The sequence below is a fragment of the Cenococcum geophilum genome (assembly GCF_001692895.1).
Source record: "Cenococcum geophilum 1.58 unplaced genomic scaffold K441scaffold_5, whole genome shotgun sequence".
Taxonomy (NCBI): Eukaryota; Fungi; Ascomycota; class Dothideomycetes; order Gloniales; family Gloniaceae; genus Cenococcum; species Cenococcum geophilum.
Window position 1 is genome coordinate 123,837 of NW_027137563.1, and position 15,524 is coordinate 139,360.

The window sequence follows — 15,524 nt, forward strand, 5'->3', positions numbered from 1 at the left end:
AGAGAGTTTAATAGCAATTAGCTTACTCTCGCGACTAGATAAAGAAGAAGTATAGTATATAGCACTCTATTACTATATTTAGTGTAGGCAACTTAGTCCTTTTTCCAATTCCTAAAAAGCTTTAAAAGGCCACTAAGATCTCTTATATACCTAGCTATATCTACAAGATTTAAAATCGAGGCTACTATAAGATTTGTACTTAATATAGAATTGTAAAAGAGCCCTTCCTTAGCAGCGAGCTTATTAAACTAGAAGAGACTTATAACGCTTAAATTTCTATAAGTGTTAGTAAGATTATACTACTTTTAAAAGTAGTAAAAGCTTACCTAACTACTATACGGCCTACTAGCTGTGCGTATAAATAAGGATATAGTAATTACTAATATAGTTATTAAAAAGGAAATATAGAGTGTTCTATATACTGCTATAGAGGGAAGCCCTATATAAATTAACTAATAGAGGGTTCTGTAGAGCCTCCTATAAAAGGCTATAGAAGGCTTACTAATACTTAGCTTAGCCCTTAATTAAAGCGAGCCTAATAGGAGACCTTATTATAAAGCCCTATACTACCTTAATTAATAATAGCAAATTAAGAAGGTAATTAATTAAGCCCACTATAAAGGCTGCGTAAGGCGAAGGAAAAGAAGATTATAAAGTAAGCAAGGTTGGCGTAATTAGGAGAAATCTAAATTACAATTACGCTAAACCTAAATAGGTAATTAGTTTATAGCTAGTAGAACCTTAGGGGGCCCTTTTTTAATAGATCTTAGTAATATTAGAGCTTTATAAGATTTTTAATTTTTGGTGTTAGAGAACGTAATTAATTACCTTCTACTTAATTAGCTTCTACTACTTATAGGCTATATCTATAACGCGGAAAAGCCTTTAAATATACTTACTAATCGCAGCGTAATCTGGTTTAGATGGAATTTAATAATATTATGGTGGTTAGGGGGGTGGTAAAATTTAATCTCTAGAGCCTTGTAAAATCTTGTTAGAAAATTAAGATCTTATATTTTTATTCTAAATATGCCCCACTAGATGATTAATTGTAATATTAAGGATATATTACTACTTATTTTACACCTAAAATTAATTAAATTATATATTCACCATTATTTGCAACCATCTACTACACCATATTTTCTAAATCTGCTCGTAGAAACGGCTAAAAAGCTCTACTAAAAGGCGTTATATAGCTTTAAAAGTTCAATATAATATTAAATCTTTTCCGGAATGAAGCAATTGTTCTGGAATCAAGACAATAAAACCGATACACGATTTGTTCCTCTTTGAAGACGATCTGTTCCGGTATGAAGCAGAAATAATCCGGAACGAGCCGTGTGCCGGTATGAGGCAGAACACATATCTATGAGCCCGAAGCCAAAATTAAGCGATCAGCTCCACCAAAAAACGATTTGATCGTCGTCTACTTGGTGTTTTGGAGTCGTTGCCATTGGATTCAACGCTCGTGCCTTAATAGAGTTATAATAACCTCTCTCTCACCATCCTTCTGTTGCTCCTCATATAGACGAAACTTTTGCAAGGCCTCTATTACCTTATTAAGTTTAATTCGAGGTTGTTGGGATTCCTCCTCATCTGTTTCTGCATCGCGATCTAGCCCGGCGTAGAGCTCCGCTACATGCTTAATAAGATCTTTAGTAGAGTCCACCACATCTTCGCCCGGAAGGTAAATGAAATTTGAATATTTATAAGCTCACGGATCCTTCTGGCAGCACGTAGTTATTCAGCCATATATTTTAAGATCTAGGCATAATAAATAAGATAGAATTAAGTATGGAGAGTAAGATCTAAGTATCATTCTAGTAGATTTTAATCGTTGTGTAATGAAGATTAATGGCTGAACTTACGGTGAGGAAAGGCCAAATCTGACGAATTAAAAACTCCTTATACCGATTCTGGTGGGGCCACCTCTACGATATCGTCAAATGTCAGAATATCGTAATATTACACCAAAAAAGGCTTGATCAAGGGGTGTAGATCGTAATATAGAGTAGATCGTTATAACACCGTTATCGTTATAAGGGGTTTTTACTGTAGGACGAATTGGTAGAGTGTGGCGCGCACTTGCTGCTAAGCCGTGGCTCGATTAACTTCGTAGCCACGACTCGAAGGACGGGGTGGAAGCAGTGGGGCTATGCCAGAAGCAGCAGGGAGCTCGAACTAGAAGATTTATTTATTAATGGCATTTCCATTTCAGAAGCCAAAAAAATCGGCCGCAGTCAACTGCTGAGAGGAGTCAATCACGAATGGTGGCCACCGGAATACGAGAAGGCGGAAGTGACAGTCGCAGCTCACTATAGCTTCAGGATTTCTATTCATAAATCATCTGCATTGATTCACCATTAGCTAAGCTAAGAGCGGTTATGTGCAATTTATGTTATATTGCTTTTCCTCCACTGTATCTTTTCGTATTCATGTTCGTGCTTCAGTTATGTGGAGAGCGTTATTTGAATAATAGAAGGCGCTGTGGCTGCGGTTGCTTGCTTTTCAACAAATCATACCAAAGTCTTTCACTTACATTTAATATTACCTCTGTAGCTGGTGGAAGCGCAGTAGATTGTTTGCTCACCAGGGCGCACAAATCAAATTAGGATACCTCGACCAGCGCCGCGTGTAGAGTAGGCTGAAAATCTATGAATCCAAGACCCTTAGCATCTCATCTACACTTGTGAACTTCTCTCTTTCTTTACCCATAGCCTTTCCCCTCTCTTTCTCTGCCTCGTCGATTCTCTTCCAGTCTTCCCACGAGACAGGTCTCAATCCCTTCTTCTCTGCCTCATTTTTAATTCCATCCCAACCAAGCCCCGTGTTTGAATCATTGTTAGAATTGAGGAACGGCACCTGTTGCTCCCAATCCCTTACAATGACATCAGCGGAAGTGAAAGCATCATCCATCGTACTTGCTATTACACCCGTAGGTCCTCGTTTGACCCATCCAGCACAGTACATTCCGGGTAAGTGGCCTGCAGTGACAGCTCCGGGGCCACTCTGGGGATTTATAATACGGCCATATGGGTCGTTAGGGATAATTCCCATGCGATCATCGAAAGGAACATTTAACTCAGCAAGACCAGGAAGAGCGGAGGACTTATACCCCACTGAGGGAAAAGCCAGGGATGCTGGAATATTTTTGATGTGACCAGTTGAAGTGACTTTGACATTACGGTTGAAGGGATCGGAGTCGGGCAGGAAAGAATTTTTTTTGAGATCTATGCTTGAGAGTTGGGCGGGAGTTTCAGAGAATGATTTGAATGCCGTAGGAGAAAGTAGGAAAGATAAAGCCCATTTTTTCGTAGCCGAAGATGCAGGGGATGCCGATCCCTTGGTGAGGACCTGAGTAATGCGTTTTTGCGCCCGCGGTAATTTCGCAATCTCAGCTGGAAAGAGGGACGAATCAATCGGTTCAAATGATACATATGGAAGGTTCATGAGCTCGCGCACTTCTTTGATAGTAAAGGCAGCCTCATGGTTCTATTAGTGAGGTGAAGGTTTAGTCAAATGCAATACGACCTACCTGCATGGGACCTCTTCTTCCAATAACCCTAACAGATCCCACTCTACTACGGGCTAAGGTTTCTAATGCTTGCTCCGTAATATCTGTCTTCCGCAGTGCGTCTACGTCGGTCAGTAATATCCGCGCTACGTCCAAAGCGACATTCCCCTGTCCAATGACGAGAGCTTCTTCTCCGGTGTCGAGTTTTGGATTTAGATTCGCATACTCCGGAAGACCATTATACCAACCAATAAAAGCACGCGCAGAGTATACACCATTTAGATCCTCTCCGGGTATCCCAAGCTTCTTGTCTTTTGACGCCCCATAGGCAAAGAGGATTGCATCATAGTGCGATTTCAAGGAAGCGAGAGGGATGTCGTGCCCAATGCTGACGTTGCCGATTAAATTAAAGCGTGGTGAGGAGGCTACTTCTTCGAATTTTTCTTGACAGTTCTACAATGGCTAGATTAACAGTCATATTGTAAGTGGTATTGAGAAGGCCATACCTTGACTTCCGGATGGTCTGGCGCCACTCCAAATCGCACCAAACCATAAGGCACAGGAAGACGCTCATACATGTCGACTACAGCATCTTGTATCTTATGCATTATACGGTACGTTGTATAAAACCCAGCAGGTCCCGAGCCGATAACCGCAAGACGGAACGGCCTGCTCCTTGGTGTCGCATTGGTGAAATTGCGCTGAGGGCCTCGAGCTCTATTGAAGTTGTTCTTAAGTGGTTGTTTCCCTGATAAGCCATTTGCAAGTTTCCTTGTGCAGCTTGAACAAATGTATAGTGTGCTGCGAAAGACTTGCATGATCAACGGGAAACTGGAAGTTTGGAGGTGCTTGAAATCTTCAACTTATTCGCGTACCACAAAGTCATCGTCATTGGCGCTCAACACAAAACTCGAACAACGCCACTATTGATGGGCAGATTCCGAGCTTGCAAATAGTAAAATCGAGCTGCATATCTCCTTACCACACGATTTCTTTTCTTTTAGCCGATCACATCTACATATTGGGCGCTGCATGACGCCAAAAACGCCATGTATAGAATATGCACAGACCTCTGCGTTGCTATGGGCGACGCCCATTTGTATACCTCGACCTCTGCCCCCACCCATGATCCAATCTTCAGGCATTCCTCTGTTAACCGAAGTAATTACCCTCGTTAATTCTGGTATATGCTCTGCATTCCTCAACTCTCCTTCTAAGTGCGAGCTGCTAAGCATTGCATTCCTCCCTCGTTTATCAATTCCAGCAAAGTAGAAGATGGGCGGTGGGCAGCCCTACCTGTACGATCCACCGAAAAGATACTCCGCGGTTGATCCTTACGATGGATTCAACCCGAAGGCTGTGACAATGGCGAGCCGGCAGCCTCCTCCACCTCCGAAACCAAAACCAGAGGGCCCTTTAATCAATATCAATAGGCACCCAGACAGCTACTTAACCGTACCCTATGGAAACACCAATGCGAAGCCCATGAGCCCAAGGACGAAGGCAAACATTAAATGGGCAAGATGGATACAGCTGTTTTTCCGAGTACTGCAGTTGCTTGAGGCAATTGGCATGCTGATTTGTGTTATTTGCATTCGAGGAACTCAGGGTACTGAAGGGTGGATTATTAGGATACCAGTAATTAAGCCACTATACCCACTACTTTATGCCGGTTCTAATTGTTTTCATAGCCGGGAGTTGATATTCTTTCAGGCCTGTATGCGGTATACCATCTTCTAAGAACTGCAAAAGCGCGTACGCCAGCCAGCTCCGCAAGCTATCATTTTTTCGCACTTATGATGGATTCCGGTCTTATCCCATTTTATGTTTTCACGGCATTGATGGCAAACCGTAATTATAACGAGAAACCCGGAACGGATGGTCGATGGCGTACCTTCTTTCCCACTGACGAAGATGCCAATAAAGTTCTCAACGCAACTTGGCTCATTGCCGTGACCGCCGGAGCTCTACATTGTGCCTCTCTCTTTCTGGATCTATACCTTGTCCTCATGTTCCGAAAGATTTCTCGGCTACCACCGGACATGAATCCGTTGGAGGACAATCTTACTTCACGCCGAAAGACCAAACATAAGCACAAAAACTCGTCAATCTCTGCCATTACCCCCTTGACAGCGGATGAGAAGCGGATGAGCGCTCAGAGCGGCAGCACTGTGTCTCTCCCAAACCGTCAGTCTCAAGCGGATCCTCTCATGCCAAGCCCTGATGCTAGCAAAGTGTCGTTCTTCCACACCCGCACCAACTCAGACATCAGCTACTCTCCGCACAATCCTACAACCGCTCGACTCTCCCGCACTGATCTCCACCACCGGGAAGACCTACACCGCAGAAATGACAGCGATAGCGAAACTCTAAACCAGCGGAAATCTTTCCTGGAGGCTCAGTCAATTCGAAGATCACGGCCGAACTCCCAAGCCCCTTCACAGCGTAACTCTTCTTTTGTCTCTTCATTGGGCCCTGACAATGACAATGACAATGATGATATGAACAATAACCCACCTCAAAAAACCAGCCGCGAAAGCCTACAGTCTGACAATTGGTTCGTGCACTCTACTGCTGAAGACAACCCATACGTCACGCATCCGTCCCCTACAAAGAATCGATCCAAGGCCCGATCAAACACTACCTCCCGCGGCTACAATGCTCTCCCACTCTCCGGCAACGTGTCAGACGACGAGCAAATGATGCCGCAACCACTCCGCATGNACCCGCCCACACCCCCTCCAGCCTCCCGTCCAACCACCGCAACGACAACGACAACCACCAGCACCTACAACAACCCTGATCCAACCAATCATCCAAACCTCGCCCGCACCCAGACCGTCACCTCCATCAGCACAGACGCCACATTTACGCGCTCACCCAAGCGAGCCGGAACACCCAAAGGCCGCTACTACGGCGACCTCAGAGCCGCAACCCAGGGCATCCGCAACTCAGCCTCCAACACGACTCTCAACTCACCCACAAAGCCATACTACACGCAGAAACGGCCGACCAGCCCCTCGAAACTCTCGCCCAAGAAGCCGTTCTCTTCGATCCGCCGGACAGGCGAGACGGCGTACACGCCTATCGAGCGGCAATCACCACGTGTCGTCAGCCGGTCCGGTATTGATATCGACGGCGACTATGAGTCCGACTATGCGGTTGATCTGGGAATGGGGGGAGGCCGTCGTAGGGATGTTAGCGGGAAGATTGCTGAGGAGGGACGGGGAGGCACTGGAGGGCGGTGGGGTGCGGTGGGCACGGGTGGTGGACTAACGTTTAGGAAGGTGAGCGGAGTTGCGTACAGTGCGTGATCCGCTGGAAGATGAGTTTCAATAGAAAGAGGAGGGTTGGAGAATAGGTAAGTGATACTTTTGTTTGTTGCTATTGGGATTGGGTGCTGTCTGGTGTTTGGGGCATAGTGCTAGGCTTTGGATATTACTTGGATTGTTTCGCTCGTGTTGTAAGGAATTGGATATATAGGGGGGATGTCTTGGGTAAAAGTGCTGCCCTTGCGTGTATAGGATTGGATAGGGTAGATGAGGGGAAATGTGTAATGAAAAACAGATTTGATTATAATTAGGAAGTGTTTGTTCCATTCGGAAAAGGGAATAACTTAATCCAAAATAATCCAAAAAGCCGAATTTCAAATAGTTCGAAACAGCGGCTACAATCACCAAACTTAAGAACTTCAATGATATAAACAAAGCTCACCCACCGTTAATGCAGAGATCACGCTAAAGATTTCTCTACAGTCGTTCACTAGTTGTAAAGTACAATGGTACTATCAGATTTCGAAAATATTTTAGTATGGAATAGAAGGCGGTGGGTTGATGGTGTTTCTACGCGATTCACGAATTATTGTTCTAGTCTTGTCAAAAAAAATCAGACAACTCATCTCTACATGGGCCGACCATATTCAAGGAAGGCATACCCTGTAGCAATCTATTTGGGTGGATCTGAAGTCAAATCCAACGCACCATACCTAAGTAGGAATAATGGTTACCTATATAAGCTAGCCCGCCATTTTGGATCCAATTGGCGCGAGTGTTCGCGCCGGTCGAAATAGATCACTGATACCCTGGAGTAAGGATAGCACCACGGCGTCGCAGTAACCCCAAGGGCTCGTCACCTTACCGGAACAAACTTACTGGAGATATTCATCAGGAAGAGTCATCTAATTCGGCCAAGATAAAACTGAATCACAGCCAGCTTAATACTGCCAGACAACCCAAAATGCGGTCCCCAAGATCAGCAGAAGCCTCCAGAGCCCAACGCCTTGATCGCATCCAAATCAATATCAACAGGCTTCCCCAAGAGCTGGCTGCAGCAGAAAGTGAGCGCGACATCCTCGCTACCGCCCTTAACAAGTCCATCCATGTAACAGAGCAAGTAAATGTCCAGGGAGAGCAGTGGAATGCTCAAAGCGGAGGCTATGCGACGCACTTCAAGCCACCAAACAGTCTCCTGTCAACGCTATAGATCAGCCAGCTCTAAGAGATGAAGAAATCGACAGATTACAGACCGAGCTCGACGAAAGAACAGGACACATCCACCGCGGAGAATGCACGTTCTTCATATGAGTCCTCATTGCAGCGGCAAAGGAAAAGGTATCTGTACAGCCAGGAAAAGAGCATGTTATTCTGTCATTCAGATGGACGGCCCTGTAATGCTTCTGAGCATATTTGGGACAAGCGAACGTGTCTTCAGTCATCCGCCGGTCAATTATAGCGGACAAGCTCATGCGCGGCCTTGTGATGCTCGTTCGCTGTACGGAGATCGAAGAAACTTTTTCCACACTCAGTATTTGGACACGGAACTCTCATATCAACGTGTAGATGGACGCGTTTATAATGACTTCTTGTATATGAGGCGTGACTGTAATCTTTATTACAGTCCTTCGATGGACATGGATAGCGGCCTTTGTTACTGCGTACGATGAGGGTGATGTCTAGGGTTTTCGAACACACTTCGGGGACTTTGGCGTGGTTAGACGACTGCGCAGCCATCTGTGAATTGTCCATCTCTCTTCTCGCTAAGGGTTGGGGACGCTAAGAGTTGGGAAATCTGTAAGTCGGGTGTGAGTACATAAAAACATGCGGATCGTCGGGTACCCCCCAACGAAAATTTTGACCCGAGTTTATAATTAATAAGCCGATTGATTAACCCAAAGCTTCGATTCAGAGCCTTATTATATAGGAGTTTAATTAATATATATATATATATATATATAGATATGAGGTTTTCCAGGGGGGGACCCCCTGGACCCCCCTTATATAGAGCTTTTACTTAATTTAGAAGCAGTAGTAAGGCTAAGGCACCTTAGTTACTGCTAGGTAGCTTATGTAGAGCTTTGGTAGAGCCTCGTGCAGAGCTTCGTGCAGAGCTTTATGTAGAGCCTTGTGCAGAGCCACGTGCAGCGTGTAGACGTACAGGCGTGCAGACGTGCAGACGTTTGTAGAGACGATTGTATGGGCAATTGTATAGACGTTTGATTGATCGTTCGTATGGGCGTTCGATTGATCGATTGTATGGGTGTTTGATTGATTGATTGATCGTATGGACGTTTGTATGGACGCTCGTATGGGCGTTCGTACGGGCGATCGTGCAGACGTTCGTAGAGCCGTTTGTAGAGCCGTTCGTGTAGATGATTGTAGAGCCTTCTTAGTATATCAGTGCTGCGTGTTAGTAGAGCTTTAGAGCTCCGTATTAAGCTTTGAGTAGAGCTTTGAGTAGAGCTTTAAGCTTAAGGGGGAGAACCCCTTGGACCCCCCCCCCCCCCCTGCGCACTGCGTGCTCTATTCACTGCGTGGGCAGAGCTCTTGCGGAGGCTTTGGTAGAGCGTTTGGTAGAGCTTTTGCAGAGCTTTGTGTAGAGCTTTGTGTAAAGCTTCGTATAGAGCTTCTATAGAGCTGTATGTAGGCGTGTAGACGTTTGTACGGGCGATTAATCGTAGAGACGTTTATAGAGACGATCGTATAGGCAATTGTATAGACGTTTGATTGATTGATTATATGGACGTTTAATTAATCGTTTGTACGGGCGTTCGTACGGCCAATTGTAGAACCTTCCTAGTATATTAGTACTGCGTGTTAGTAGAGCTTTAGAGCTCCGTATTAAGCTTTAAGTAGAGCTCCGAGTAGAACTTTGAGCTCAAGGGGGAGACCCCCTTGGACCCCCCCTGCGCACTACGTGTTCTATTTACTGCGCGGGCAGAGCTCTTGCAGAGGCTTTGGTAGAGCTTTTAGTAGAGCTTTTAGTAGAGCTTTTGTAGAGCTTTAGTAAAGCTCCATGCAGAGCTTTAATAGAGCTTTGAGTAGAGCTTCGAGCGGAGCTTTGTATAGGCGTTCGTATAGGCGTTTGTACGGACGATTGTATGGGCGATTGTAGACGTTCGTAGAGACGTTTGTAGAGACGTTTATAGACGCTTGTAGAGATGTTTATATAGGCGTCTGATTGATTGTATAGGCGTTTGATCGATTAATCGTATAGACGTTTAATTGATCGATCGTATGGACGTTCGTACGGGCGATCGTGTAGACGTTTGTAGAGCTGTTTGTACGGACGATTGTACGGGCAATTATAGAGCCGTCGTAGAGGTGTTTGTAGAGACGTTTGTAGAGCCGACTATGAGACTTTCTAGTATACTAGTGCTGCGTGTTAGTGGAGCTTTAGAACTTCGTATAGGGCTTTAAGCAGAGCTTTAAGTAGAGCTTTAAGGGGGAGACCCCCTTGGACCCCCCTGCGCACTGCGTGCTCCATTTACTGTGTGGGCAGACCTCTTGTAGAGGCTTTGGTAGAGACTTTGGTAGAGCTTTTAGTAGAGCTTTTGTAGAGCTTTATACGAAGCTTCGTGTAGAGCTTTTGCAGAGCTTTAGTAGAGCTCTATGTAGAGCTTTAATAGAGCTTCGAGTAGAGCTTTGAGTAAGGGGAGACTCCCCTGCTCACTATGTGCTCTATTCACTGCGTGGGCAGAGCTCTTGCGGGGGCTTTAGTAGACTTTTGTAGAGCTTTTAGTAGAGCTTTTGTAGAGCTTTTAGTAGAGCTTTATGTAGAGCTTCTATAGAGCTATGTGTAGGCGTGTAGGGTGTAGACGTTTGTACGGGTATCAATTGTAGAGACGTTTAATTGATTGATCGTATGGCCGTTCGTACGGGCGTTTGTATGGGCGATTGATCGATTGACCGATTGGTTAATTGTATAGACGTTCGTAGAGCCGTACGTAGAGCCGTACGTAGAGACGTTCGTACGGGCGTCTGATTGATTGCATAGGCATTTGATTGATCGATTATAGAGCCGTACATAGAGACAATCGTATGGGCGTTTAATTAATCAATTAATTGATTATATGGGCGTTTATACGGGTAATTGTGTAGACATTTGTAGAGCCATTCGTAGAGCCGTTAGAGGCAATTGTACGGTGATTAATCGTATGGGCGGTTATACGGCCGATTGCAGAACCTTCCTAATATATTAGTGCTGCGTGTTAGTAGAGCTTTAGAGCTCCGTATAGGGCTTTAAGTAAAGCTTCGAGCAGAGCTTCGAGCAGAGCTTTAAGGGGGAGACCCCCTTGGAACCCCCCTGCGCACTACGTGCTCCATTTACTGCGTGGCTAGTATACTAGGTGGGCAGAGGTGCTATAAAGCCTTTAGTAGAGCTTTTGGTAGAGCTTTTGCAGAACTTTGTACGGAGCTTTGTGCAGAGCTTTTGCAGGGCTTAATATTTTGAAGTTCGTCACGTGAATTTTGCCACAACCTACCGCCCGCAAGTTTTTTTTCTAACCAATCAAATTCTGGCTTGGCGAAGTTTGAAAATTGGGACACCTGAAAGTATAGACCACTCGTACCTCGGGTCAATAAACAAAGATGAAGGATTTCTGCCTTTAAGACTCTTAGTTCTTCTCAAGACCACATGAACTGTCTGCTTAGGATTGTAGTTACTCTCGACCAATTAGATGGAAAGTGCTATGTGACAGCCACGTGATCCCATCACCTGACTGCCAAGACCTTAGCGTCCTGCAGATGTTCTTAGTCTATCCTTCTAGCTCATCAGTCTTAGAGAATACAACAACTTTTGATCACTTCTCTGTCTCTGGCTTATAGCAGAAAGTTAGGTATTTATATCTTAGCGATAGACACTTTTTAGTTGAGTTTCGGCTACTTGTAAATATGGTGGTTGAGTCACCTCGTTAGTCAATTAGCTGAGTACTCGAGTGAATGATTTCAAGAACCAAACGCGGGTTTCACAATGAGTTATTGAATTGACTCGACATAAGTAAGATGAGTTTTAACTTCGAGATCTATTCTAAAGACTTTCTTATTATGAAATAAGAACAGAGAAGAAGCAAGATCTTCTGGTGAAGCGAATAGAACGTCTGAGACGTTCATTTCGGCCGTCCATCAGATGGATTCCTAAGATAATTACTGGATTTCTTGCCAACAGCTGGATGGCTGGATGGCTGGATGGCCGGATGACTGGATCTCAGAATAGATGGACGGATTACTAGATCATTAAGACTATAAGGGTTGAAACTAAAGAGAATGACGAACAAAGGAAATCTAGTAGTGCCGAACTCCTGCTCTCTATATAGTCCTGTGGTTACTTTGCTCCCTCATGTCCATCCTACCTGGCGATCAGCCTACATGAGTTCATTATAAATTTAATTACGTAATCTTGGAGGAACCCCACCATCCCGCAACGATATTTCTTGTCAGTTCTCCCTTACCTATTATTTCGTCCCTAGGATCTTGTAACGTAGGTGATGGGGTTATGAAGGTGACCCTAGTTATGAAGGTTTTGAACATCAAAGTGTTGGAGCACAGACGAAATAAAGCGCATAGACGAAATTTGTTTGCAAAACCTGCAAACCTTTATAACTAGGGTCACCTTCATAACCCTATCACCTACGTTAGTCTTAACACTAGGTTTCTTAATAAAAGTTAGGTTTATTATAAAGAATAAATTACTATAATTAATATTACTTAAGTCCTTTATATTCTGTTAAAGGTAGAAGTTAGTTGTAACGGAACCTTGTAGCAATAACTACGGTGGGCTCGTTATTGGGCTAGGTGTGTAGGAAATGCAAGTACAAAAGTCAACAACGTAATAACAACTGGTGGAGTGGTTGCCTAACAGATTAACTCTAATTATATTCTAAGAATTACTACAAGGAAGAAACTATCTAGGTAGGGACTAAGGGTCCTTAAATATATAACCGTACTCCTATAAAATCCTTCTTATACGTAATATACGTCTTATATATAAGGTATATAAGTTCCTCTTGTTCCTTTTGTTTAATACGTAGCATATTATATAACCTTAGTTACTATTCCTCGTCATATAGTTCTATTGGCTCTATCCTAGACCGTGCCTAAATTAACTAACTAGCTTCTTCCATCTCTTCTCCAAGTAGTCGTAATATTGTACTTAAAGCGTCCGTAACACTATCTCCCTCCTCTTTATCTTTATTCTTAAAGATTTAAAATATCTCTAAGTCGTTTATTAGAGGTGTAATATCCGTCTAATTAATTTAGTTAATATTATTGCTTATTATACCTAAAGCAATTTCTTCTTTATACGCCTAACGTCGTGCTTATACTATTACTGCAATATTATCTCTTAGTAAGATTATGCCGTCTCCGTGTTCTTATTGCTTAAAAGAAGGGTTGGTTTATATTACGTTAGTAAACCCATCTTCGCGATAACCGTCCTCTTGCTTAGAGTATACTAAAGTAAATATTTATTTGTCCTATGATATTCGCTCTACTTCTAATGCTAAATATACGCGATCTATTACTCTTAATAGTTGTCTAGTTCCCTAATTAATTTATTTTAGGGTCTCGTATTTAATCTGCTGCTGCGCGGCTAGATAGTAAACTGTTATAAGCCCTTATTAAGTTAGAACGTTCCTATAACACGGAACAGAAGGCCCTAAATACTTAAATTGCAGCGTCTACTTATCTGCTTTATCTTAAGAAGGTTCGTAAGAAGGTTTGTTCTAAAGAGTAGAAACTTATAGAATAAGGTTTATAGAAATTAGGTAATAAAAGAATAAATTCTCTTCTAATAGAGAAGGAAATAGATCTAAGTAGTTCGGCAACTGCTCTTCTTAGGTCCCCCTTAGGTAACTTATTCTTTAGTGATCCTTTTTTATTAATACTACCTAACCTAATTTCTTCCGATACTCCTATACCTTTCCTATAGCGTTCTTTAAATTCTCTAGTAGCTCCTAGGTAGTCTTAGTGTAGCCTATCCACTTAACCTTATACTATGTTTCGTTATTAATATCCTTATAATTAATGATCTTTAATATTTGCTATTCGTCTTCTTCTTGTCCTCTATATATATCTGCTTTATAGGCTAGTGGCTTAATATTTCTATATGCTAGCTCTAGCATTACAATATGCTGTATAGGGTAGATCTTTATTTTAGCTAGTAGGTTTAGCTTAAACGTAACTAGTGAAATCCTCTATGTAATTTTAAAAGGTCCTAGTCTAATATAGTCCAATTTCTTACTTAGTCGTTAACTCTTGAAATTTTTATATAGTAGCTATACTTTATCTCCCTCCTTAAGATCTAGTCCCTTAGATCTCTTAGCATTATAGTACTTTTTTATTCTCTCTTATACTCTCTTTACTAATTCTATAAGGTCTACATAAAGATTTATTAATGTCTTTATTCTTTCTTTAGCTATACTACTCGTTTTCTTTACTTACCGTGGTAATAACGATGTTTTTAGCTTATATCCGTAATTTGCCTTAAATGGTAATATATCTATTCCTTCTTAAGGTGTTGTATTATATATAAACTATATAACTGGTAATAGCGATACCTAATTATTTTGTGTATAATTGACATAATGCCTTAGATACTGCTCTAGCGTCTAATTTAATCTTTCCGTTTAACCATCTGTCTGCGGATGGTATGCGGTAGAAGTTACTGCTTAAACTCCTTACTCCGCTAAGAATACTTCCTAAAATACTGCTATGAATCTTAGATCTCTATCTAATATAACTTTGCTTAGTGCTCTATATCTTATAAATACTTCTTTAACATAGATTCTAGCGACATCTTCCGCTAAGATTTCTTCTATATATGCTATAAAGTATCCCCACTTTATAAGCTTATCTACTATTACTAANNTTNNNTTNTANTCTTATCNNGTAATAGGNTCTNTTAANTTTNGNAACTTAATAATAAANTCNTATAATATAACCTCCTATNGTCTTTCTGGTATTTTAATAGGTTATAGCCCTCTATATAGCTTATACCTTATTAGTTTATTCCTTTAGTAATCTAAATATTCCTTTATAACCTTTCTAGCTATCCTCTAAATTCCGTTAATAATGTACTCCTTTTAGAGTCTTAACACTAAGCCCATAGCTCTATTATGTCCTTAAGTTAGTCCCTTATAGAAGTCTTCTATAAACTACTCTGCTATACTTCTTAGGATATACTTCGCTTCTCGATTTTCGTATATATCCGTCTATAGATCTTTTAGCTATACTTTTAGAATTCTTTATATCTAAAAGCTTTCTGGTATCTTATAGACTTTCTCTAGTTTATCGTCTTCTTAAGTTGCTGCGATTTTCGGATAATTATACCTAATTAATCCGTCTATATCTTTTCGCAATAAAGCCCCTAATGGCTTTTCCTTATTTTATAGTTTAGCTTTATGGCTTAGAGTATCTGCCCGCGTATTATCTGTACCTTTAGTATACTAAATCTTAAAATAGTATTCCATAAGTATCTCTACCCATCTAACCTGTCTTTAGTTAAGTTCCTTTATTATTAGGAATCCTATTAGGTTCTTATAATCTGTTTTAACTATAAATAGTTTCTTTATGCCTTGCAAGAATGCTCTCTATTCCTTTAATGCTGTAACTATACCTAATAACTCTTTATTATAGATGTTATAGTTTAACTCTGGTGGTGTTATCTTTTAACTATAGTATGCCACTAGGTGCCATTTATCTTAATGCCTTTATATAAAGTATGCCCCTAGTAT

The 15,524-nt window shown here is 42.0% G+C and overlaps 2 protein-coding genes across 2 annotated transcripts; one reads left to right on the forward strand and one right to left on the reverse strand.

Annotated features, from left to right (window-relative positions):
- Positions 1-2,431: 2,431 nt before the first annotated feature.
- K441DRAFT_627996 (nucleotide-binding domain-containing protein) lies at positions 2,432-4,489 on the reverse strand. Its single transcript, XM_067646183.1, has 3 exons — positions 4,024-4,489; positions 3,539-3,970; positions 2,432-3,486 (listed from the first exon to the last, which is right to left on the reverse strand). The coding sequence occupies exons 1-3, from the start codon at positions 4,333-4,335 to the stop codon at positions 2,656-2,658; spliced, it is 1,575 nt and encodes a 524-aa protein (XP_067508332.1). The 5' UTR covers positions 4,336-4,489; the 3' UTR covers positions 2,432-2,655.
- On the forward strand, positions 4,440-7,182 carry K441DRAFT_702974 (uncharacterized protein). The gene is made up of 2 exons (XM_067653439.1): positions 4,440-5,155; positions 5,209-7,182. Exons 1-2 carry the CDS (start codon positions 4,793-4,795, stop codon positions 6,829-6,831), a joined length of 1,986 nt encoding a protein of 661 aa, XP_067508333.1. The 5' UTR covers positions 4,440-4,792; the 3' UTR covers positions 6,832-7,182.
- The last annotated feature ends 8,342 nt before the right edge of the window (positions 7,183-15,524 follow it).